Below are 25,875 nucleotides of genomic sequence, written 5' to 3' on the forward strand. Positions count from 1 at the left end.
TAGTTTGTGTGTAAGCCTTGACAGTGAGAGAGCCTACTGTGGTATAAATCCAATAATTACCTCCCAAAGGGCGATTCCAGAATTCGGGTGAATCTTAACAAAACTTGGAAATATCAATAATGCAACTGAAGCAGTTGTTTTCTCTGATGTTTTGGGAGCATTTCATTTACTCTGCATACAACTCGCAACTCATCCAACAATAGAAAAGACTGAGGCATGACCTGATAGAGGTCTTCTAAAATTATGAGGGAGTTTGATAAGGTGCACATAGAGATAGTGCTTCCACTTGTGGGGGAGGCCAAAACTAGGGGCAGCACATACGAGATGGTCACTAACAAATCCATTAAAAAATTAACAAGAAACCTGTTTACCTAGAAATTGGTTAAAATATGGAACTTTTTAACCACATGGACTGGTTGAGGCCAGTAGCATAGAAACCCTTGAGGGAAACCTAGATAAGTACATGAGGAAGAAAGGAATCGTAAGATATACTGATAGAGTTGGATGAATGAAGGGTGAAGGGAGGCTCACGTGGAGCACAAACATAGACATTGACCTGTTCTGTTTCTGTGCTGTGAATTCTGTAACATTCAGAAATTTTGTAGAGGTAAAGGTTTTTTATTAAAACTCTGAAAATACATTAGGGCAATGCATTGTGGATTGGGACTGCCTGATTGTTGTGACATATTCATGGTTTGCAGGTCAGTGCAGTTATACCATATTTTTATTACGGTATATTGTGTCAGTGAGCTGGCAAGCTGCAGTCACTTTACATGCTGCACGAGAATTGCTTGTGCAGCTTTGCAAAAATTTGTATTCATCTACTTTTTGTTTTCGTTGAGAAATGCAAATGAAGAGACAAAGGTCCCGAGCCTGAGACAACGTGGAAAAGGAGTTGAAGAAACAAGATAAATCACAAGTTCTGATTAAATGGTCTCCTTAAAGGCCATATTCCAGAATTCCTTCAAATTGCCAGCTATAGAAAAGATTATAGTGGACTTGCATTACTGAACTCAAAAGGGTGATAAATATTTACCTGTGGGGTAAGCTGGGCTCTAGACTGGGAGAGTTAGGGTACTAGCAAAAGGAGGTTTGATTTGGGTAATTGGCCTTTCCTCATCTTTGATGGATCTTATCATGTGACTCCTAGTCCACCACCTTTATTGAACGCAGCAGCGAGCCTGTTGAACTTACAGCCAGGACTTTCCTTATCGAACTCCACTGATCAGTATAATTCTGCCTGGTGCATTGACTCTGCCGAGGCAAATAGGAGTGATATTAACAGAATAGGTACTCCTGTGTGAGTAACCTAGAGAGATGCAGCGATGAAACAAGCCCTTCGGCCCACCGAGTCTGTGCCGACCAACAACCACCCATTTATACTAATCCTGCATTAATCCCATATTCCCTACCACATCCCCACCATTCTTCTACCACCACTAGGGGCAATTTACAATGGCCAATTTAACCTATCAACCTGTAACCTCTGTGTGTTTGTCTTTTTCAGGGTCAAGCAGATCTCCTGAAGCACGCAAAGAACGAGGCATTGGATAACCTGAGACAGATCCACTACGCGGCACAGTCTTGTGGCATCAATAAGAACGGCTCAACATCTCCAGACCTATTCAGAACACGGGGGACTCTGGAGAGCATTCCCGAAAGTGAAAACACAAGTGACAATGGGTCTTGCTGACCCCAGCAGACACTGAAATGACAAGAAGTTGTAAATAATACACACACTCATTCACATTCTCGCTTCAGCTTCCTCAGTCACTGACAGGTGATTTTGTTGGACATGAATTGGATTTGACAGACGGCTAATAGCATTTCATTTTAGAAGCAAGGTCATAAACTTTGCAATGGTACTGCTTTTACTGAGTCACTACTTCTCGGAACTTCAATCCAAGTCAATGTCATGCTCGAGAGTTGTTCTCAGGATTGCTGTGACGGGATGTGGATCTCATCCTGGAGTTCCCTATACAGTAAGCTCCTAATCTTAATTATGCCACTGTGGAAGCTAACTATTTCTCTGTCGGAACAGAGGGAGAGGAAAAAACCTATAGAATCAATAGTTGTTAAATAGTTGTATTTTAGCAAAATCCTTTTGTTTACTGTATGGAAGCTGGAATACAGTCATTGAGTGGAGGCCCAGAGACAGATGGAGCAGCAAGTCTGCTGGAGGTCAAGGGCCCTGTAATGTTCTGGATATTTTCAGGCATATTTCATTAAGCAGGGGAGCAGCTATGATTTCGAAATCACAAAAGGGGTGCTCCGTTTTCTGCCTATTGACTATGAAAGGGTGGAAATCTAGCCCAAATGGTGATGACGGAATGTGTCTGAAAGCTTTATTGTAGGTCAAATATTTCCACCAAACTCCTCCAATATTTATGTCACCTTCAACCTGAGATTGGAATTCAAGCTACTTTTTCATTCACAAGAATGCAAAATAATCATTATTTCAGTGAAGTGGAACAATGCGTGTCTTCACTGTAAAACAGTCACTGTACACCCATTTCAGCTTCACTTCAAAGGGACTTGTCAGATCCAAATCACTGTCTCAATTCCAGTTATTGTGACTTGACAGTTGCAACAGAATCTCATTACCACCCACCTGATGATGTGTCTGTGTAATAAAGCCATGCGAAATAATATTTATGTTTCTCATTCTGAATTTCTACATAAATGTTTTCAGAGAACTCATTTGCTTCTTTATCTTCAGCTGCTGATCAGGGATGAATGAAGGTCATTTACCACCTAAAGCAGGAACCTCTTTAGTCGCATTAATAGTCATGACCTTTAAAACTAATGAACTACAATACTGGTACATGTCTCTGGACTTGATACAGCCGTAGTATTTCCCCACCCTCCCCATGTATAAAAGGACAGGCAAAGAATTTTACTTTAGTTTTTTTTTGTTTAGTTTCTCAGTGATGTCATTATGCTGCTGTTAAAGATAAAGCATTATAAATAAACTAACTGTTCTTCCAGCTATATGAGGTGTGATATTTGGCACAATTCAATGTTAACAGAGAGGAATCGGTTGAAAATGACTGATTGCCATGCAATCACTGCTGCAGCCAACTGAGCTGTGGTTCGTTGGAAAAAAAATGTTTTTCTTTTGATGAAATGGAAATCATAGGTTGCAAAGTGGAGGCTGCAGGCTATGAGAGGCAACTTGACCAATTTTGAGTGAATAAATTTGTTATTCCAATCTGTGAGCTGTCTTTTGTCTAGGAAAGGATTGAAGAGATTTTATTGACCAATAAATCAATCCGGAGGTCATGGATTTAAAATCATTGGCAAACAATCTAGAGGGGAGATGAGAATTTTTTTTTCACTCCGATAGTTGCCAGGATCTGGAACGCTTTACATCTAAAGGTGCTGGAAGCTGATTCCATAAATAATTTTGAAAGGGAGCTGGACAGTACTTGAGGATGAGGAAATTACAAGGTGGACAAAAAGTGGATGTGTGGGACAAAACAAGACTGCTCTTTTAAAGAGCCAACACAGACACAACAGGTCCAATGGCCTCCTTTTGTGCTGTAAATTTTTATGATTCTAATCCAAGAAAAGCAATCAGATTAACTGCACCTATTTATACATTTTGGTATACTGGAATACTTTGAATTTTGAATGCTGCTGCTTTCATTTGTGTGTATATCTTCTGGATGCTACATTATAACTTACTTTAAATTTCTACATAGCAATGTTCTACTACCAACCCCATAGTCTTGGATTCTGCTTTTCATTTGTACTTATTGGTTATTCAATCTGAAGAAGGTTTTAGATTGAACTCTGAATAATGGATGCTTCTGAACAGTGAATCTTGTGTTAAACCACAGCCTGTATAAAGTTCACCATCTAGTGATTCTTTAAGAAGGGTCCTGTCATTCGTGAATCCTGTTTGAAGTTTTATGGTGGAACCCCCCCCCCCCCCCCACACCCCACCACTTCTCTGTATTGATGCTCGCAAACATCAATGATCTAGAAATGTCAAACTAAGTTTCCATTTCAAATTTCAGCTTCCACCTTCAAGAGTTCAGTATTAGATTTGAAGTCTATAAAAAATTGACACAGTTGTCTGTCTTTCCCTATGTACCTAGAATATGTTTTGTTAAAAATATGCGGTGAGACTTTCCTCGGAAGTTTCCTGATCAGCAATAACTTCAGTGGGAGATAGAAGGAAACGCTCGTGTGTTTGTAACATGGTGGGGGAGTCTTACTAAGTTTTTTTTTGTATCATATCAGCAGTTAGTCCAATGGACACTTTTTTGATCCTTCCTATAGAGGCTAATTAGAATATGTGCCACCCAATAGCTGGTTGGATAAATATGACTAAAACAGAACATCACTCCCAAAGAAGGTTAGTACAGGCTACTCTTGAGCTCTACAATACATACTAATAAATTTAGTCTTTGGCCCTGAGGAGCAGAGTTTTAATGATTCCATTTTGGTTGACCAGAAGTTGAAACTCTGAAGGGAACCAGTAATTATGGGATTGTTTCCTTAATTTGCACAAAACCTGAGCTTGAAGGCGTCTGAAACAAAATCTGAGAAATTAAGATTTACCTGAATGTGTCTGAGTCACCTGACAATGGTTTGGTTCTGAATTCAATTTAGAGGTCATCCCTATATCATAGACCTCCTGTAGCTTTTTTTTTTAGTCACTTCTTGCTTTGTTTAGGACATTTTTGTCGGGTTATTGAGGATGAAATTGGTCTTTAGCAGGAGTGGAAAACTAGCAATTGTGTATTGGATTGACAAAAGAGCCAGATAAAGAGTGTGTCCTTGACTGCAATGAATGGAATGCTAAATGGTTGGGAAATATCCTTAGTTGTGTCCCTCTGGCATCCATCTTTCCTGCTCTCATCAAGATGTTGGTTTCTTGCTGGTATTCAGTATTATGGGATGGCCAAATCCTTTGGCACCTTACCCAAGTGGCCATTCTTCAAATATGAGCCTTGACAATGAATATGGGCAGGTTATTCCTATGTCAGAACATAACCAGCAAGCCTGATCCTGTCTATCCAATGTCCGCATGCACATTTTCATTAGGGGTTTCTCGATTATCATCAGGAGCAGGAAGCCTGACTAATTTTCTTTCCTTTCTCCCCCCCTCCCCCCCACCCCCAATCCTTCTTGAGACTAACTGTAGCATCCCTACCATCCCCAGCTGAGATGACCTCAGATAAGGGTTGAAGCTGAGCATTCCAGTTCCTATGGCTCATCTACTTACCATCATCAAATCTTACAGCACCGAAGGAGGCCACTTGGCCCAATATGCCTGTGCTGGGTCTTTGAAAGTTCTAACCAATTAGTCCCACTCTTTCCCCATAGCTCTGCAAGCTGTTGCTTTTGAACTATCTATCCAATTCCCTTGCTGAACAAACTCTTATGCTATTAGGGAAGCCTATTATTTCAAACTGGAATTAGTTTTCTAATATGAATATGCATCATAGACTGTTTTGCTTCCTGTATATAATTATATATGTACAAATATATCTTTTTTAAAAACTTAGATCTGTAACGTGCTGTTAAGGTTAAGCTGTACATATATCACATGTAGCTTGGATCATGTCCTGACAGTAAAACCGAGATTAGACAAAGACAGTGGTCTTGTGCTTCCATGGGAGGAATGGCCAGAGTTACAATGGAAGATCGATGGAACTGCTGCAGAATTTCATGACGGGGAATGCGTCGACAAGGGGCACGCTGCATCGACAGATCTCTGCTGGTCAGAGATCTACACACAGTGGATAGTTTGAAGTGTCTCAAGAACCTGGCTTCTTCAAATAGGAATCAGGACTAAAAACTAGTCACAGGAACTTCATCCTGTAGATCACATTTTGTTGTTAATAATTGGGATTAGCATTCATGCAGGTTCACGTGCAAACGAACATCTAAGATGAATTTGGGGCCTTCAGACAGTTAATTTAAAGGCATCAATTAACGGGATTTATTTTGCTGACTAATGTGCAATAATGATTCCAGGGCCGATTTTAAACCCCTCCCCCATGCCCGACAAGAACGGGGTGTGCAAGGAGCATAAATTCCTTGCAGTGACCTACTCACCATTTCTTCACAGGCCATGTGACTTATGCCATTTTAACAGACATATTCTGGCCTGCCAGCAAGAGCTTCATTGAAATTCAACGATCGGCATCCAATGACGTATATTTTAACTCTGGATAGTTGTGTTCAATGCTTGGTGCCATTCTGACCAGGAACACCAGTTGTAAAGGTGCAGCAGGGCCAAAAATGTAAGCAACTTTTTTTTTTTTTTGGTGCTCTTGTGGGGCCCAAAGGAGAAGGAAAACGGACAAAAGGGAATAATTATATTCAAGTGTTATCTTACCACGTATCGGTCCGAAAGTCTGAATTAGCTGGGCTAACTCCGGAAAAGAGACAGGTTACAAGTGTTAGAAGGGCAAGAGATGGAGTGGGAAAGTGAGCGGTTGAGATAAGAGGGACAACTTAAACAAGATGCTTTAGTGAAGTTTAAAGTGAGTAAAAGCAAAGTTACTGTGTCTTTGTTCAAGTCTGTATGAATGTCGGAGCTTCCATGACTTTATGTCCTTGTCTGTGTACCTTGTGTTCTGTAGAGCTGAACAGTCATTAACCCTTTGTGGTCTGGCTTTAATGTTGAAAGTATGGGCTGTCAAGTTGGCGGCCTTCCAACATGGAAGTACCGCCACAGAGCCCCTGCGATATTACATGTGGGGGCTCATTTAAATGGAGGGGGTGGAGTGGCCGCCCCAGATGATGTAGACGGGGTAGCCGCTGCGTCCCTGGAAACGGTGTCCGCCACTGCGCAGGCGCCGACGCCATTTTTTAAAGGCTTCAAGCCCTTCGTGAGAGATTTGAATCGTTAAAGGGAAATTACCTTTTTAAATTTTTTAAATAAAAATCAAAAGCAGGAGACCCTTTCCCAGCACCCCCCACACCCCCCCCCCTCAACCCATGATTGTTTTATATGCCGATCTGACAGACATTAATTTTATTCCCACACTCAACTTTCCCCCCACCCACCCACAACCTAGTCACTTTTTTCCTTCAATCTTCACTTTTGCTCTTCAATCCCTTTCCACCATCCCACACAGCCATTAAAAAAACGTTTTCCCTACTTCTCCCCTCCCGCCCTGATAATTTTAGTCCTTCCCCCCTCCCCACCAGTTTCTCGCCATTAGAACTCCGCCATCCAACGCTGATTTTACAGCCGCTGGCAGTATGTAAGTGAAGTTATATTTTAAGTAATCTCATTTCCATATTTTAATGAAGGCCCCGCCGTCACCACTAATATTGGGGCCTTCTCGGCATCGTGGGTCATGGCAGGTTGCTCCTGGAAGTATTTTACGGGCCGCCCCGCCACAATCCATGATTCTGAGGGGCTGGTAAAATCCAGCCCTATGAGTCTGTGTTACTTGTTCTATTCTTGCACATGTATATTTCGGTAGGAACCTTGAGTCATGTTTTGGGTGTGAACTAGTTGAACCTATGTGTGTTCCTTGGGCTTGGGCTTGGGACGGGGAATTTAATGCAGATTTTTGGTACTTTGAATTCATAACCCATTACAGCAATCAATATTTTTAAGTTGCTTGGAATTAAGAAAGTGTGAATGTGATAGTTTCAATTTAAGATTGTGCACCCAGAAATGGGATATAAAAACTGAATTACATTTTAAATTAAAAATGCTGCTGTTTTATTTTTATTTTAAAAGTTGGTTTTGAAACTGTGAAAAGGCAGTGCACAATTTTGTAAGAAATAAGCTTCAGCATTGAAGGCTTGAAGACACCAGGCAGAAATCCAATTTGAAGTTTTGAAACACTTTGCTTTAATTGGACCAAAGTTTAAAATCTGTTATTGCTTTTTTGCAGTTTAAATTAAAGACATGTCTTATTGACTGTATTTAAGTTGCAAACATCAGAAATTGGAGAATGGTTTAAGGGAGGGAAAGGATAAATAAAGGAAATATGGGAACAATTCTGTTGGTTTAAAGTTTGTTTAAGAGGCTGGTGTTAAGTCTTTTGTTGTAAGAATGTTAACTAACTTTTTCTTTAGCTTTTGGTTTTATTACAATCATTTGAAATAGCGCCTGAAGAAAGAACAAGAAAAATTATGTAATTTATCTTTTCTTTTTTTTAAAAAAAAGCATGTGCTATTCTGTTCTGTGTAGTATTATAAGTTAATAAGTCTGAATTAAGTTTAAATTATTAAGGTTAACTGATCTGTTAAGTTGGAAAAATTGAAATTTCATTAGTGACCACAATGCTCATGGTATGAGGGAGTATTTAATTATGGATATAAGGCTCGCTCATATATAACATTGCCAGTTTTGAATTTTAAATGTTTATGGTTGTGAATTGGAATTTGGAGTCATCTTTGTTGTATGAAAAAAATCCTTGTGTTAGGAACCTCTTACAAAAATGTTAAAAGTTTGGAAACAATTGGAGTTTAATCTAAAATGCTGTCCTCCCTGATGGAGATGTTTTGAAGTTTAAGGGGAAAATGAAATTTAGAAGAGCTGAAGAAAAGAAAGTAGGTTTCTAATGAATATAGAGAAATAGGTTTCTTTTGGGAAGAAATCAATAGAACATTAACAAAAACCTATCACTCCAGCAACACTCTTATTTGAATCTGGGATAATTTTGAGATGCAAAAGGTCCACTGTAATTTAGCAAGTTACTTTCAAGAAACTAAAATACATCTAAGATAAAGAACAAACAAATGAAGGATAAAACAGAAAAGGGAATTGTAGCTCTTTGTCATGGGCACATAAGGCCATGAGAGCATGTATGTGGTGCGCAGCAGTCATGAGGAAAGATAAAGGATCTTCGAAGGTTTGCAGTAAATAATTTGGGTCTGTTTTACCATTTTGGGGAACTGTCCTGAACAGCAGTCAGGAAGAAAACTTGTGTGCACAAATCTCTGTTTTGTATTATATTAGTGTCCTGTGATTTCCTTGAGAGTCTATGTTCACTCTGTCTGTGTCACTGAACTAAAGGTTTATGAACCCTCAGTTGCCTGGTCCAGCATGATAATCTAAAGTTTTGATAGCTGTATAAAGTAGATGAGAAACTGTTAAAGCACATGCTTTGTTTTGGCAAAGGAAACCAGAGAAGGGTTCCTTTAAAGGGGGGGGGGGGGGGGGGTAATGATACTCAGCACTGTCAATTCAATTGTTCCTGTGGGTGAAAAACTCAAAAGACTGCCCTTTCCTCCACCACCAGCGTGCGCCCACCCCCACAACCCCCAATGCTTGTGAGAGGCTGCTGTTTGAAGTTTGCCAGATTTAAATAAAGAACCAAGACCATTGACACACTTTATTTCCTTTTCTTTCTTTCATCTGAAGTTGCAAAGTTGAATGACTGTTGCAGAAATTGTGTGGATAATGTATGTGTGTAAGTTTTATTGTGTTTTCTTCCTTAAAGGGCGATTGCGCAATAGGGGTGTCAGCACACATTTTTTAAAAAAGGAATTTCACAATGAGGAATATGAATTGGATCAAAAGGAAGGTGTAATTAAACAAACTAAATGTTTAAGTTATAAGATTTGAGTTGATATTTCTGGTCAACAATCACAACCCGACTGTATTTTGATAAACATGTGGGAATTTAAATCCGGATATGAATTCACACGTGAAAACAGGGTAATTTTTAATGTTGAATACTGCTAATTGGAAAATAGTCTGGGTCTGAAACAGTCCGTGTTTTCAGTTCAAATTGTTAAAAGGAAGAGAATTTGACAAAGGGATCTTAAAAAGTTTGGAATTTTGAAAGATTACCGGAGGAAGACCTTCTGAAATACAAATTTCTCGTTTTGTTTTTAAAAGTACGTGATTAGACTATTCCATAGCTCGTGGTTTGTTCTGTCTTCATAGGAAAAGGGATGGTTACATCATCACTAGCCCATCTAAGAACGTTCGCCCCACTTTCTTTCAGACTAGCAGAAAGTTAACCCTTTCCGCCAGCAGTAAAGGCTGACCATACAACTTTCTAAATTTATTGCAACAAGATTGCTGACAGCTTCAGGAATTTATCAGACATCTACAATTAATTGAAGATGATGGATTAAATTAAATTAATAGTATTCTAACCTGAAATTTGAGGAGATCGTAGGAAAACAATAAAACCACACACACAGTCTCGCTGGTTTCTGTTTGGACAACAGTAAATATTGGACTAAATACGAAAACAACATCACTGTGTGTCAGCTCAGAGGTTTGGTACAGGTATATCCAGATAGATTGTAAAAGGAAAAATCTTAAAGTGATGGGATTGATACTTTACTGTCCAGGAATGCCACACGGGGTGACACCACTCCCAGTGGTCTCGGGTCAAATTGCATGACTCACATTCTGTTTCTGCCAACAGGAGGGTCAGCAACAGATCTCTTAATTATTTTGTTTCAGGTAAACCACTTGAGCAATGGCAGCTGGTGAGTAGCAGTAATGCTGATCACCCTCCTGGTAACTGTGGTAGCATGGGAGGCACCCACCATAAATATCAACATGATGCACAGACATGATGGGCCAAGTGGCCTCTTTCTGTGCCTTAAACTTTCGATGATTCTAACAGCTTGCCTGCATCCAGGACAGTACATGCAACTCCCTAAAGGAGGGAGCGCCTTGAGGGCATTGTGAATATCTCGGCGGGATGAACTAATCGGCCTCCGTTTGTTTGAGAACTCAAAGGGAAGTGCCTGTGACATGTTGGCTCAACTTGGTAGATAACATTGCTTCAGATATTGAAGACATAAGATTCCGTATGGCCCCCAACACATACATCAGGCTGTGAAAAGATTAGATCTTATTAATTTGCATGAGGAAAGACAGAAATTGGTACATGATCTATAGCGGGGGAGTGGAGAACACAATCAAGTTCCTGATGGTTGTGCCTCAAGAACATGCCAATGGAGCTTATTCAGGGGGATATAATTTCATATCCCTGAGGGTGGTGAGGGAAGAGTTGGTGTATCAGGTGGGATCCCGGGGGTATATAGCTTCAGGTTTAAATGCTACCATTTTGATGACAACATGAGAATGTTGTACTGAGTTGCAGCATTACATCATCTTCTCTTGTAATATTCTGAGAACCATCAGTAATGACTCTGCCATAGTGGTATCAGTCAGCCCTCTTGAAAAAGCCATTAAAGCAGTCCAAACCTACGCCGTGGTGCTTTTTGATGGACAGGACAAGGTTCTTATACAGAGGATTGGAGTGTGATAATAACCACACCGTCTGCCTACAGATCACTGATTCCTTTACGGTGGGAGATTTCCACCTAGCGCAGGGCCCTTGCGGGGTATGTATTCAGCGCCTGGTGGGGTGGTTCGTTGAACATGGACGAGGTCTTGAAGAATAGCCTGGGAAGCGTTGCAAAAGGCCTGAGCCGCCACAAGGAGGTTGATGGAGCAAAGCCATCAAGCAATCACGAGGGGTACAATGCAGGTGAATCTAGCTAAAGGAGTGGCTAGGGTATTGGAGGACTCTGTCACAATAGAGCCAAGGTGGCAAGAATGCAGTGTAACTGGTGGGAAGAGTTACTGCAGCCATTGTGTCTGTTGCGGTTCTATTAGGCAGTCTCTGTATTTGTTGCTACCAGAGGCTGGTGGTATCCCAAGCAGTGCAGATGGTGATGTTGGTCCGTAAAGGGGACACCCCAGTATCCACCGCAGTTGAAGCCCCTCTCCCAGGGAATATAAAACTCGGGAACATTTGAGGATTTTGCTATCTAATGGGATGATTGCTGCGGACCCAGCCGAGGTCAATAAGACTTTTGTGAAGCCGTAAGAGAACTGTAGACTAGGAGATCAGAAGCCCACTGAACTCCAGTACGATCCCTGGAGCAATTGGTGGGTAGAGGATCTCGGGAATGTCCCGCCTGGGTCAGGTGGTGTACCTGACCAGGGGTCCAAAAGGAGGGACTGAAGTGGGGACAAAGGGTCAACATTAGTAGATCTAGCATTAGAATGCATTAATAATCTGAGAAGAAACACTGTAGTTGTGAGGGACTTTTGGCCAGATGGGATACTTGACCATTATTCAGGGATTGTACAACTCGGTACTTAATTGCCTCAAACAGCCTGTGTAAACATGCTGTCCTTGCTTCGCTAAAAGAGATGAGGAAATTAGAGACTAGACAAGCAACAATAAACCATGGGAGCTGGCAGCGTCAAGGTTGGGGGCTGTAAACCTTGTATGTGTCGGGGGTAGTGTGATCAATAAGTAATGACTATTGTATCCTATAAATGTGTGCTGTAAAGTCTGTATCACTGAGAAGCTCTTTGGGTTACCACAAGCTTCTCCTTTGCATATGCTTGAAATAAAGTCTTTATTTGCTTTAATCCTGTGGACTCGAGAGTGGTTAGATTTTTCCACAAAACCTGTATTTTACTGTAAGCTTGGAACTATTGCACAATGGTGTAATAAGAAATGTAAAGGGCTGGATTTTAACAAGCCCTTGATGTCGTGATCCGTGGTGTGGGGGTGCCTGAAGATGGCTCTGGAAGAGGCCCGCCACAGACCTCGACGCCGGTAGGGCCCAGCCTGATCCTCCTGGTGGCGGTGAGGCTCTCTGGCGGCCCCTCCTCTGTTAATCAAGTGAATGAATAATTACAACATACTCACCTGCGATCTTGAGGGCCTGCCGCGATCTTCAGTGCAGTGGCCGGCACTCCCATGCCTTCTATTCCCCGTCTGGGGAAAGGCAGCGTAACACTGGTGGGGAGGGGGGAGGAGGTAAGATTTTCAGTGCGGGGGTGGGGGGCAAATGGGGGCCATTAGACGTTATAGTTTAGGGGATGGTGGGAAGGGCTGAAGTTCAAACTTTGTGCAGTCTTGTTGGGGGTGGGGGGAAGGTCATATTTAAAAGGTAAGTGTTTTTGTGGGGGGAAAGGGAAATTAGTTAATGCAATTGTTATTGGGGGGTGGGAAAGGGGCATAAGAAATTTATTCATTTAATTGTGGGGGGATATCTCTTTAAAAATTTAAATATGCCGGCAGGCCTGGCCATTCTTTAAAAATAGCACTGGCGCCTGCGCACAGGCAGCTGATGACGCCATTGCCAGGGACGGACAGCCCGCCCCCTCCATGAGATTGTGGGGGGTGGGGGGGGTGGGTTGCGGGCTGCCCCAGCTATTTAAATGAGCTGTTGTGCTTGAGATCGCAGTGGCTTCTGGCATGCGCGGGCCACCATTTGGGCGGCGGGCTCTTAAACTCCAGCCCAAAGGAGACCCTTGGCTGGAATTTTACGCCCTCCACAAGAACAGGCTGCGGGGGTGTAAAATCGTGTGGGGGTGCCTTTCCCGTCACCTTCCTGCCCCTGCTGCAATTTTAGGAGCCGCAGGGTAGGTGACAAATGGCCTGTCCTCCCCAGGCCAATTACTTGCCAAATAAGGACCTCCTCCTGCCGCCGCTGGTATATTACCAATGGCGGGTGGGCAGCTTAGCACCTCGGGGGGCCACCCATTAAAACATGGTGGCCTCTTTGCAGGCTGTTCCGGGGGTGGGGGCTCTCATGCTCGGGCACCCTGTGCCCATGGAGGACCTCCCTCATGGCACAAGCCACCCCCGTTGGAGCTCCTCAAACCCCCCCTGCCTCGCCGGGGCCCAGCTGATTGCCCCTGGCAAGACCCCAACACTTACCTCAATTCTGGGTCCTCCTTCATTACTGCTTCTCTTGCTGGGTGCACTCCCACCGGTGGAGCTGCTGGGACTGAAGAGCTGCTGGCCCGCTGATTGTCCGGCAGCTCTTATAGATGAGACTTCCTGCCTCAGAAGGGTGGAAGTCCAGCCCAAAGCCAATTAAGGGGCTGGGCCACATAAAATCACAGCATAGCTTCCAGGCCCGGCGGAGGCAGGCTCACAACCTACTTTTTGGCCGGTCGCCTGATGTAAAATTCCGGCCCTTGTATCTACATAGTGCCTTATAATGCTTAGAAATATCTCCCAAGTGCTTGACACACAATGGATTTCTTTAAAGTGTTATGACTGTAAAGTCGGCAAACGTAGACTAAAGAATAATTAGTGTACAGAAATGCATTCTGAAGCTATGGTGAAACACCCTCTCTGATGAACGATTTCTTTATTTCGCAGTGTATATTTTGAATGGATTGTATCACTTTTGTTTTTCTGTGAAAGCAGTGTACTTCAGAAATAAACTCTGCACAATGTTCATTACTTATCTAAATCTTGTTAGGTTTAAGCCGTTCCAGTGTTTAATTAAGTTCCAGTTCTATTTGAACTGAATATAATAATTTCCACAGTTCTTAGAAGCTTCTATATCATCAATTGTGGATTATTTCATGTCATGTTTAAAATGTGCTGGAGTACCATAAATTGTGTGTTATTTCTTAGGATAACATTCTAAAGCTCTTGCAGGGAGCTGATACTGTCATGGCCCTGCTCTCTAATGGTTATATTGTCACTTTCTAATCAGTACATGTGAAGAAAGTCACCAGTAATGGAAGATATGAGTTCCTGCAGAAAACTCCAATCGGAAATTTTAAGCACAAAAATTAGTCATTCTTAAAAGCCCTTTTTAAATGGTTGCAAATGCTTTTGAGGGTCTTCCACAAGCTTGGGCCATTATAATGTTTATACATCACTTGAGCTTTCTGACTATTAATCTTTCTCCCTGAACTGGCTGGAATTTGAACCTGGAGCTGTGAAATTGAAGTGAATGGAAAGAGAATTGGGCATAGTGTAAAACACGCTGCCGGTTTGCTAATGCTGCTTTCACCGAAGAATAATTTCACCACCACAGTTTGCATTATCTGGCCTTCTCAATGTGCCAGGGGTTTGTCGGTGCTGAAGGTTAACTCGATGGATCTAAATTGTAAAAAGTAATTGTTTATGCCAATTTAAATCAGAATCTATAGGATCAGGACTGGAAGTGCCCCACAAACTGTTGTAGCTATAACTGCCATGCTTCTAATTTACAAGAGCATTGACTACTATATTTAAGCTGTGCTCTTTTCTAATAAAATCAGAAAGTGCTGGAAATACTCAGCAGCTCTGGCAGCATCTGTGGAGAGAGAAACAGAGTTAATATTTCAGGTCTGTGACCTTTCATCAGAACATATGATCAAGCTACTTAGTTATTTTTCCTCCACATGCAAGGACACCTTAATCCTCTCCTGAGCATCTCCCCTTTCAGCAAAATGACTGATGATCAAACCTTTATTCTATCAAAAGGTTGCTTGCTCCATGCTTCACCACACTGCGCCCCCCCCCCACCCCCCACCTGCCTGTGGGTCACTTGCTCCTGGCCTCATCACTTCCTCCCCTCCCCTCTGCTCTGCCTCTGCTTCCCTACTACCTCTCACTTCTGCTTCCTGCTCCCTCATGCAATCACTGCCATTCCTCCCCGCACAGAGGAAGTGGGGGAAAGAGAAAGACAGAGAGTGACAAGATAAGCAGGGGAGGGAAGAGAGACTGCAAGTGGAACGGAGTGGGGAGCAGAGGCAGAGCAGAGGGGAGGAAGCAGCGAGGCCGGGAGTGAGTGGCCCACAGGTGGGGGGTTGGGAGAGGGGAGAAGTGGCAAGCAGACGGGCGCAAGAGGCAGCGGCGAAGAGAAGCGCGATGGCAGGAGGGTGCAGGGTACTGTTGGGGGTGGGATGGAGGTGGCGATTGCAGCCACTGTGGGCATTCAGGTTTCATTTGTTTTTGTGATAAATTGGGCAGCGCCACCTTTACTACTGACAGCTGCCAAAAACATCACTGACATTGACGTTTCAGTGCATTTCTTTCTTCTTTTGGGCCTCCTTATCTCGAGAGACAATGGATACGCGCCTGGAGGTGGTCAGTGGTTTGTGAAGCAGCGCCTGGAGTGGCTATAAAGGCCAATTCTGGAGTGACAGGCTCTTCCACAGGTGCTGCAGAGAAATTTGTTTGTCGGGGCTGTTGCACAGTTGGCCCTCCCCTTGCGCCTCTGTCTTTTTTCCTGCCAACTACTTTCAGTAGTTTCAGTGCATGAGGCTGCATTTACTGCGCCACCTAGTGGTTGGTTTGTCAGCAAACGCAGCCTTATTCTATTGCTCTTGAACCATTTAACAGTGCTACAGTATAAAGGGCCGTCTCCCCACCCTGTTCTTTTTTTTTAGGGAGAGAGAGAGATGCAAGCACTGAAACGGGCACTTCGGCCCACCGAGTCTGTGCCAACCAACAACCACCCATTTACACTAATCCTACATTAATCTCATATTCCCTACCACATCCCCACCATTCTCTTACCTACACTAGGGGCAATTTACAATGGCCAATTTACTTATCAACCTGCAAGTCTTTGGCTGTGGGAGGAAACCGGAGCACCCGGCAGAAACCCACACAGTCACAGGGCGAACTTGCAAACTCCACACAGGCAGTACCCAGAACTGAACCCGGGTCACTGGAACTGTGAGGCTGCGGTGCTAACCACTGCGCTACTGTGCCATTCTTAACATAACTTTGTTTGCCATTTCCATTTGGTAGATATTCCATTTTTTTCCTATACATTGGACTTCCTTGGGCTGACCAGAACAAGGAATAGTTCAGTTTTAATGAGGGATATGTGATGCACACAATGTCAGTGAATGAAATGTCAATGTTAAGACTTGCTGCAGCTACCCAGTAGCTTCTACTAGCTTCAAGCTAACAATTGACTAGATTCTGAAATAAAAGCTCTTATTTGACATGATCAATATGTGACTCAAAAAGCTAACTCTCTTACTCATCTACCCTGATGAATCCAAAATATTAGTAGAACAGAATCATACGTCAAGGGAAGATTATTTTTTGCCATTATTCTCTCGCATGTTCTGTTCTTGTTCTGTATGTCATCTCTCTCAGTCTGAGGTTGCAGAAACAAGATTAGTTTACGTAGACATCTATTCAAACTTGAGATTCTATAAACAGTCAGAGTTCCAAAGCAGATGAAATACTAAGAAAAATCCCAAATAGTAATAGATGAAATCACTTCATTACTGCCCTATGGATAATCTGAGGACTGGGAAAGACTAAAGTTTCTTTTTTAATTCCCTACTTTGTGACTTCTTCAAGCTACGTCTCTGTCCGAGCTTGGAAAATGAGATGGTCTGAGTGGGCTGTGTACTTCTCTATAGTGATTTTGAATTCTCCATAAACTTCCAATACTTCAATATTAGCTACCAACCCACTGGAGCAACTGTAAAAGTATTTTGTGGACATTTTATTCAAGGAACACAAGCCAAGTGTTGTTTGACTCAGGATAGTGTTACAGCAAATAACAACAACTTGTATTTATATAGCACATTTAACATCATAAAATGCACCATGGTGCTTCATCGGCCCGTTATAAAGCAAAATTTGACACTGAGCCACATAAGGAGATATTAGGGCAGGTGACCAAAAGCTTGGTCAAAGAAATAGGTTTTAAGGAGTCTCTTAAAGGAGGAAAGAGAGGTAGAGGTTTAGGGAAGGAGTTACAGAGCTAAAGGCACAGTCACTAATGGTGGAGCAATTAAAATCAGGGATGCTCAAGAGGTCAGAATTAGAGAAGCTCAGAGATCTTGGGGATTGTGTGGCCGGAGGAGATTACAGAGATAATAGCCCTTTTACAGCAATGGCTATCAGGTGGCAGGACCGTATCTCCAACACAGATGTCCTCGAGGCGGCCAACATTCCCAGCTTGTACACACTACTGAGTCAGCGGCGCTTGAGATGGCTTGGCCATGTGAGCCGCATGGAAGATGGCAGGATCCCCAAAAGACACATTGTACAGCAAGCTCGCCACTGGTATCAGACCCACCGGCCGTCCATGTCTCCGCTTCAAAGACGTCTGCAAACGCGACATGAAGTCCTGTGACATTGATCACAAGTCGTGGGAGTCAGTTGCCAGCGTTCGCCAGAGCTGGCGGGCAGTCATAAAGGCGGGGTTAAAGTGTGGCGAGTCGAAGAGACTTAGCAGTTGGCAGGAAAAATGACAAAAGCGCAAGGGGAGAGCCAACTGTGTAACAGCCTCGACAAACAAATTTCTCTGCAGCACCTGTGGAAGAGTCTGTCACTCTAGAATTGGCCTTTATAGCCACTCCAGGTGCTGCTCCACACACCCCTGACCACCTCCAGGCGCTTACCCATTGTCTCTTGAGATAAGGAGGCCAAAGAGATATAAACAATACATGGACGGAGTGGTAGATGGCACAAATAACTTGAATGTTTACATTGTGATCGAAATCTGAAAGGCAGACCAAGATGATCATCTAGATCTAGTCCAGGTAGCTGAAGCAACTAAGTGATTTCGGAGAGGGAGTGAGATGACAACTACTGACATCTGCAATTTTCTGAGGGACAGTTACCCAGGTATCAATATGACAAGTAGGATCATCAATAATAAAATAAATGTTTATGTCAATGTTGTTGAGGAAGTTGAAATTGTTGTTCGTTGTCAAATCCTAGCCAACATCTTTACTGTTTATAAAAAAAAAACATCAAACGCCTTACATCATGAAACATGTTGCATTGAAATTATTTTGCCTGTAAACAAAAGATTGCTGCTGACATGCAAGTTGATGAAGCTGTACCATGTTTGCTTAAGTTCCCATACTATCAAATAGTCATGGAAACAGTCATTTGGAAATAACTGAACTCTTCCTTTAGTCTAAGCATTAGACAGTCGATCAGCAGTCGCAAAGAGCTAGAAAACAGAGAAGTAGTTGAAAAGTTTGCTCATTAGGAAAGAAGATTTTGTTTCAGCAACCTTGCAATTTGGATAATTCAGCCAAGTGTCAAAGTGATGTGAGGCTTCATAAACTGTTGAGATATTGCGACTCATCCTGCAGACTATTACATATACAACCAGCTATTCCAGAGATCCCAGACATAGACTCATTCGACTAACAAAAGAAAAATACTAATTTGCACTCAGTCTGCAAGGGCAATTAAGGATCTTATTGGAACAGCAGAGAAAGCAACCTCCCTAACTTGAGCATTATGAAAATTGGATGGATTCTCCATATTAGGATATCTGAAAAATTACAAACATTACCATGGAATGTGAATAGCTGCATGATAATTTGATTTAGAAAATGAATTAAACTGCTTCTGCAATCCAAAAACAACATCTGCCAAGCCAAGTGAGGTAGATTTCACTTCTTAGAAAAATATTGTTTTGGAAGTGTAGAAAGCTCAGATCCACTGGGATTCAGCTGCTAATTTGCCCCACCTCTGCTATCCTACTGCTAATGTTTGTGTGTAGAATTTCAAGCTGCACTATTTATATTCCGATGATGAATAGGGAAAGAAATCATGAGACTCTACCAGAAAAGGAATCAGTAAATCATGATTGCACAAACATATACTGTGCTCAATGATGCAACACTGATCATATTTCAATTCCCTGAGCCATTCATGGGATGTGGGTGTTGCTTAGAATTAAGGAATTAGAATATTAAGTCTTTGAACACAATTGCAAAATAAATCAAAATGTACTCCATGCTGGATTTAGTTACTATGGGCTGTTGTCTTGCAAGTCACTTTTCAAGACTGGGGAGGGAGTAAACCTTTCTACTTATTTGCATTTTTTTAGATAATTATTAGCAGACAACTTCAATGGCCTGGAATTTTCCCTTGTAATATCAATTAAACAGTCAGCACTCAATGTCTTTACAACAGAAAACTGACAGCAACTTCTGATAGCTGCAGACACTAGGTTAAATACAGAAATCCGGAAGTTGTCAGTGATACTGCACTCCTCACAGGGTACACTGTTGCTTCTTTGTAGATGCAATCAACATGGAATCAGCAAATGAATGTGAACTTCAGTGTTTTATGCACTATTCTCGCTGAAAAAGCCAGTGAAAAAGTTAAGCCTTGTTAAATGAGGTATAGCTGACTCCTTCGTGGCAAACTATGTCATGATTACTGTTGAACAACATCTCTGGCCCTGAAAACTAATTTTTGCAAGTTTGTAGACTCATTCCCTCAGAACAACATGTGACAATTCCATAATTTTAAACATAAGAAAAGTTATTTTTCTTTGAAGTTTATTTATGGTATTTTAGCTTCCACCTTAATCTCAATCTTTATTTTGCATTCTGTAAAATGATTAAACTGTGAATTGGAAAAACCTCTTCTTGCTTTGCTGTCTGTGAGATTTCTGTAATCTGATTGGCTGATCGACTTCCCTGCTGCCTCCACTGTTGCTAGACACCACAGATGGCACCAAATTCAAAGTCATATCAGAATAGAGGAAGTCGTTGCACCAGAGACTGCTAAATCATTGTGGACAGCTCTTTTTGTGGTCTGCGGAGAGTGCCTTTCCTGCACTGCTGATTACACAATCCAGGCCATTATCTTTTCTGGATCAGCTCAGCAAAACCTGTTTATTGTGACAAACCTGTTTATTGTGACAAAGCTGTTTCAGCTACTGTTAGCTCATCGATGATTGGTCCCATGCTGAGACACACCTTCCGCCACTAAGATGGCGGGTAGATGGTCAATTCCAAGACCATTGCCCAATTCTGCTCGACAGCTGGAGCAGGACACCTGATACATTTCACTTTTATTTTCAGGGAGATATATCTCTGCACAGTGTGGCTCATAGAGGCAAGTGAGTGGAACAGGGCACTGACTCTGCATCTTCCCACTGTTGTCTCTATTACCCCTTCCAGATACCTGGGCAAGCATGTTGAAATAGTCACACATGCAATACTGTTCTTTTCCAACAAAGGTCTTTATTTTTTCAGAGTGCAGAATCAACACAGTATGCATAGATATTCATTGTAGCCAGATGACTACGCAATCACACTCACTCATGCACACACAAAAACAATTACCTATTTTTACACCTCTTCTGTGGGGAGAAGACCTCTAAACCCTGTAACCGATCATTGGATGATGGGATTTTGGCTATAAGTCAATCATGCATGTAAAACATACACAGGCACAACATTGCTTAGGCATCAATCTTATGACCTCTTACGATATTTGTTTTTCTCTGCTCTCTGGCCCCCTTATCCAGGAAGCTGCACCTAGGTACTAAACCATGTCTCTGAACCAAGATAACATAAAGAGGGAGTCACCCACTTGTTTTGCTTCTCAAGAGACAAGACTCCTCCTTATGCGTGTTTTTAGCATTCCTAGGAGGGGCCACAATCTTGTACCTTGCACAGTCAGTTTTGTTTGGCTGCATGTGTCTAGTGTTGGTATTTAGTTTGTTGCCTGGGCTCTATTAACTCTTCCCTAGCCTAAAGACCTAATATAAAGTAGCTTGGTTTATTCACCTTACATGTTCCAACACTCACTGTGCATGTCCATATTCTATTATTACATTTATTTCCTTGTGGTCCTGAAATAAGAAAAAATACAGCTGGGAAAAGCATAGGGCATTATTTATCTTTGGGTCTGAGTTCAGGAAAGTGATCCCACAGGTTCGTATCAGCAAATGAAGACTTGAATCTTAATTAGTATTTGGTCCACCAGGCCTGTATGGGAACTAAATGGCAATGCTATTTTCTTGCCTTTTGAGGGACCAATTAGTTGTTACTCCACTAAGGGTCACCTGTTGCACCTACTTCTTTGAATAATCTTCATTGAATGCAGGTCAAAAGGAGAGTCGTTAGACTCTGGAAGGATGGGAAAGGAGAGAAAATCCAGAGTCAGATGAAAATAAATCAACTTGGTGAGGCTGGATTGTATAAAATATACAGAACTTCTTAGAAAGGCTGTTCACATGGGTAATGATCTCATTAGCTCTCATAATAGGAAATAGACAATCATGCCTGGTGTGTGCAAATACAAAATGCACTTGTATTTCAGAGTACACCAGTGTGCAAAATGAGTCCAGGTGTGTGTGCAGTGCTGCTCAGCAATTGTACTGTTGGATGTGTGTAGCTGGTTTTGATTGCCCATCTCTGGAATTGATGTATAAACTCAGCAGTAGTACCCCTATTATTTTATTCAGTTAAGCATAACAAAAGTTTGAATATTTCTCTATTCAATAAGTCTTCAAGGCTGAGAGCCCCCTTCTAACTCTATTTTTCCATGAGGTCTTCTGAAGTAATGCTAAGCATTGAGACATAAATAAGTCTGATCCATACTCATGCAGAGGCAGGAGATGGACTCTTTGATCTTTATGGAGACTTACTGTAAATATTTATTGATTATCTTTCTCACAATAGATGTATTGGTCTCCCATGGTGTTGCAGATGGGAAATTAAGATGAAGTAGGCTGATAGGTGGGAGATGATTGAGCTAAGGGATAGCATGCAATTGCTCGATTTCTCATTTGAAAGTCGTCTATTTTGATTTTTATATTTGTAATTATGCGGTGAGGTTTACTGCAGTTTGGGAAACAAAAGTAGAGTTTGTTGGAGTATATTCTGCAGTAGAGGCTGGTAGATGGAGGATTGAGGTGTTAGAGTGTCAGTGGTAGTGGCAGGATGTAATTACAATGTGACTAGTTTAAATAGGAAATTGCTGCTTTAAATTCCTGCATCCACATTTATAATAGAGGGGAAGAGGAAGTAAGGTTTTGGAGATAGGAAGTGTGTGTAGATGCAAATTGAATGTACTGCGGATTGATCTTAGACAAATCCTGTATCTAATAAACAGCTGTGTTTAACATAAGTACAGATTTCTGTCATCCTTGAAAGTATAAGAAAAGCCAGTCTGACTTCTATATGGTCTCAGAGGTTGATTGACTGACTGAAGTGGCTGCTAACAGACTGGAGCAGAGAAAACGCCTTCTACGTAACTCGGAGATGCCAGATCTCTAATTGATTTGTCTTTTCTGAAATATGCTTTTCCCAATTTGATTAATGCACAATTTCACCTTTTATACTCTTGAAGGTTCACTTTAGTTACACTAAGTACCCTTTAGCAGCAGAATAATACGGTGTAGTTAGATGGTATAATGTCTGTATCCTCCAGTAACAATAGATCACTTTGACTTGCTGTGAGCCATTTCTTCAGAGGTTTGTTAGTTTTTATAAATAAACAAATTATTTTAGTATAGCACTTGTTGTAAACCCTCATGCAATTTAAATAATGACTACTTTTAAAATACAGACTAGTGGCCTGCACGCTATCTTTTACTATGTAAAAGAATACAATTTTATCAGGTCATTTCAATACAAAACATTTTTTATCAGGCTGCCTCTCAACAGTTTTAAAGCATAAAATAGAACAAGAAGGGTCGTTGGGGAGATGTCAAATGAATTCATAGCTCCCTTTATGACATTCAAGATTGTGAATATTCTGAACAGTGCAGTTCCCCAATGAACAAAATGTTTATTTATGGAGAACATAGAAAATGACAAAAAAAAGGATGAAATAAAATTTACATGGTTAATTTTCAAAATGTAATAAAAATGCAGCTAGAGTCAGTGAAGGGTTAATTAGGTTATGTATTTTGTTCTGGGTTTTTCGCTCTATGGTCTGCACTGCAAAGGGATGAACTGCTATTCTCTAATTACTTCTCTTTGATGGGAACATATCATTCTCAACTGTGTAAAATTTTTACCCTAGAGCAGTTAAGAAATGTGTATGGCTGGAATTTTGTTTATAAGAGATTTGTTATGTATTTGTTAGGGTTAACTTACATCTTGGATGGCTTTTGTTAAAATGACCAACCTACGTCACATAACCCTATGATCTATGTCTAGGCCGGGATTTTGTGAGGCCCCCTGAGGCGGGGGGTGTGGAGGAGCACAGAGTATTAAGACGGGTGGTGGGAGCATGGCAGGCCGGAGGGCCCCTCACCTCCCCATTGCCCAATGATCTTCACGGGGGTGCATTAGACCAACAACGGCTTTCCCGCCCAGAGGTCGTGAAGCCCTTAAGTGGCTTATTAAGGGCCTCTTCCCAACACTGCTGGGATCTTACCAGCAGCGGAGCGGAGGGGAGGGGTGCCTCTGTTGCATGGGGAAGACACCTTGTAAAATGAGGGACCCTCCTTGGGGGCGGGTCCCTCCTTCATGGGCAATCTGTGGTCCATGGAGGACCCCCACCGAGAACAACTTTTACCCCCAAGACCCAACCCCCTCCACACTCTCCCCCGGAGTGCATGACCACCCCCCCTCCATCCCTCGCCGGGGCCTTCTGGACTGGCCCCGGAAACCCCACCTCACCCACCTGTCGTCCGGGGTTCCGCTGTTGGGCCTGGGTTTGAGGCCTCTGCAGTACCAGCAGTGGCCACCGCTCCCAGTGGCACTGCCGATACTGCTGAGCTGGCTGCAGCTCTTGGAGGCGGGATCTCCGTCCCTTTTAAAGTCCTTTTAAAGGGATGGGAATTCTTTTTTTTTATTTCCAAAATATACTTTATTCATAAAAATCTGTAAAAATTACATTGCCAAACAGTTTCCAAACAGCACCAAAAAATACAAACATTGCAAGGGAGATCAGTTTCCTTCAATACTGTCATGAGTTTCTTCCCAACCCTTCCGTTTCACAATTGTCATGTCAATTACAGTTTTACATTTACAGCAATTGAGAATATTAACGATACAGTTCGAGGGGTTTCCCATGGATCCAGCCCCTCAGTCCAGCTTGGTGGGGGAACCTTACACTGTGGTCTTTCCCCATTGAGCCTTTGCTGCGGCTGCCCCAAGCTTTAGTGCGTCCCTCAGCACGTAGTCCTGGACCTTGGAATGTGCCAGTCTGCAACATTCGGTGGTGGACAACTCTTTGCGCTGGAAGACCAGCAAGTTTCGGGCAGACCAAAGGGCGACTTTCACCGAATTGATAGTCCTCCAGCAGCAGTTGATGTTTGTCTCGGTGTGCGTCCCTGGGAACAGCCCGTAGAGCACAGACTCCTGTGTTACAGAGCTGCTTGGGATGAACCTTGACAAAAACCACTGCATCTCTTTCCACACCTGCTTTGCAAAGGCACATTCCAGGAGGAGGTGGGCGACCGTCTCTTCCCCACCACAGCCAACGCGGGGGCACTGTGCGGAGGGGGCGAGACTTCAGGTGTGCATGAAGGATCTGACGGGGAGGGCCCTTCTCACCACCAGCCAAGCTACGTCTTGGTGCTTGTTTGAAAGTTCTGGTGATGAGGCATTCCGCCAAATGACTTTGACGGTCTGCTCGGGGAACCATCCGACAGGATCCACCGTTTCCTTTTCCCGTAGGGCCTTGAGGACATTCCGTGCAGACCACTGCCTGATGGACCGGTGGTCAAAGGTGTTTTTCCGCAGAAACTGCTCCACGAAGGATAGGTGGTACGGCGCCGCCCAACTGCACGGTGCGTTCCGCGGCAATGTGACCAGGCCCATCCTTCGCAACACCGGGGACAGATAGAACCTCAGCACGTAGTGACACTTGGAGTTTGCGTACTGGGAATCTACACATAGCTTGATGCAGCCGCACACGAAGGTGGTCATCAGGATGAGGGCCACGTTGGGTACATTTTTCCTGCCCATGTCCAGAGATTTGAACATCGTGTCCCTCCGGACCCGGTCCATTTTAGATCCCCAGACGAAGCGGAAAATGGCTCGGGTGACTGCCACGGCGCAGGAGTGGGGTATGGGCCAGACCTGCGCCACGTAGAGCAACAACGTGAGCGCCTCGCACCTGATGACCAGGTTCTTACCCACAATGGAGAGAGATCGCTGCCCCCACATGCCCAACTTTTGTCGTACCTTGGCTACTCGCTCCTCCCATGTTTTGGTGCACGCCCCGGCACTTCCGAACCATATCCCCAGCACCTTCAGGTATGTGACCTGACGGTGAAGGGGACAAAGGATCGGTCAGCCCAGTTCCCAAAGAACATGGCCTCGCTCTTGCCGTGGTTAACTTTGGCTCCCGAGGCCAGTTCGAACTGGTCGCAGATGCTCATCAGTCTGCGCACGGACAGCGGATCCGAGCAGAAGACGACGACGTCATCCATGTACAGGGAGGTTTTGACCTGAGTGCCTCCGCT

At 42.9% G+C, this 25,875-nt stretch overlaps 1 protein-coding gene across 5 annotated transcripts in view; it reads left to right on the forward strand.

The window, feature by feature from the left end:
- Nucleotides 1–9,136, forward strand: part of plcl5 (phospholipase C like 5) — a 194,908-nt gene extending 185,772 nt beyond the window's left edge. For 4 of the 5 annotated variants that reach the window (XM_068013430.1, XM_068013431.1, XM_068013432.1 and 1 more), the window contains one exon: nucleotides 1,508–9,136. In XM_068013430.1, coding sequence (XP_067869531.1) covers nucleotides 1,508–1,693 — 186 coding nt within the window. In that variant the 3' untranslated portion in view covers nucleotides 1,694–9,136. The remainder of the gene's footprint in view (nucleotides 1–1,507) is intronic. The other variant, XM_068013429.1, reaches the window with a different exon arrangement.
- Nucleotides 9,137–25,875: the final 16,739 nt, after the last annotated feature.

This window comes from Heterodontus francisci, chromosome 33 (assembly GCF_036365525.1).
Source record: "Heterodontus francisci isolate sHetFra1 chromosome 33, sHetFra1.hap1, whole genome shotgun sequence".
In the NCBI taxonomy this organism is placed as follows: Eukaryota; Metazoa; Chordata; class Chondrichthyes; order Heterodontiformes; family Heterodontidae; genus Heterodontus; species Heterodontus francisci.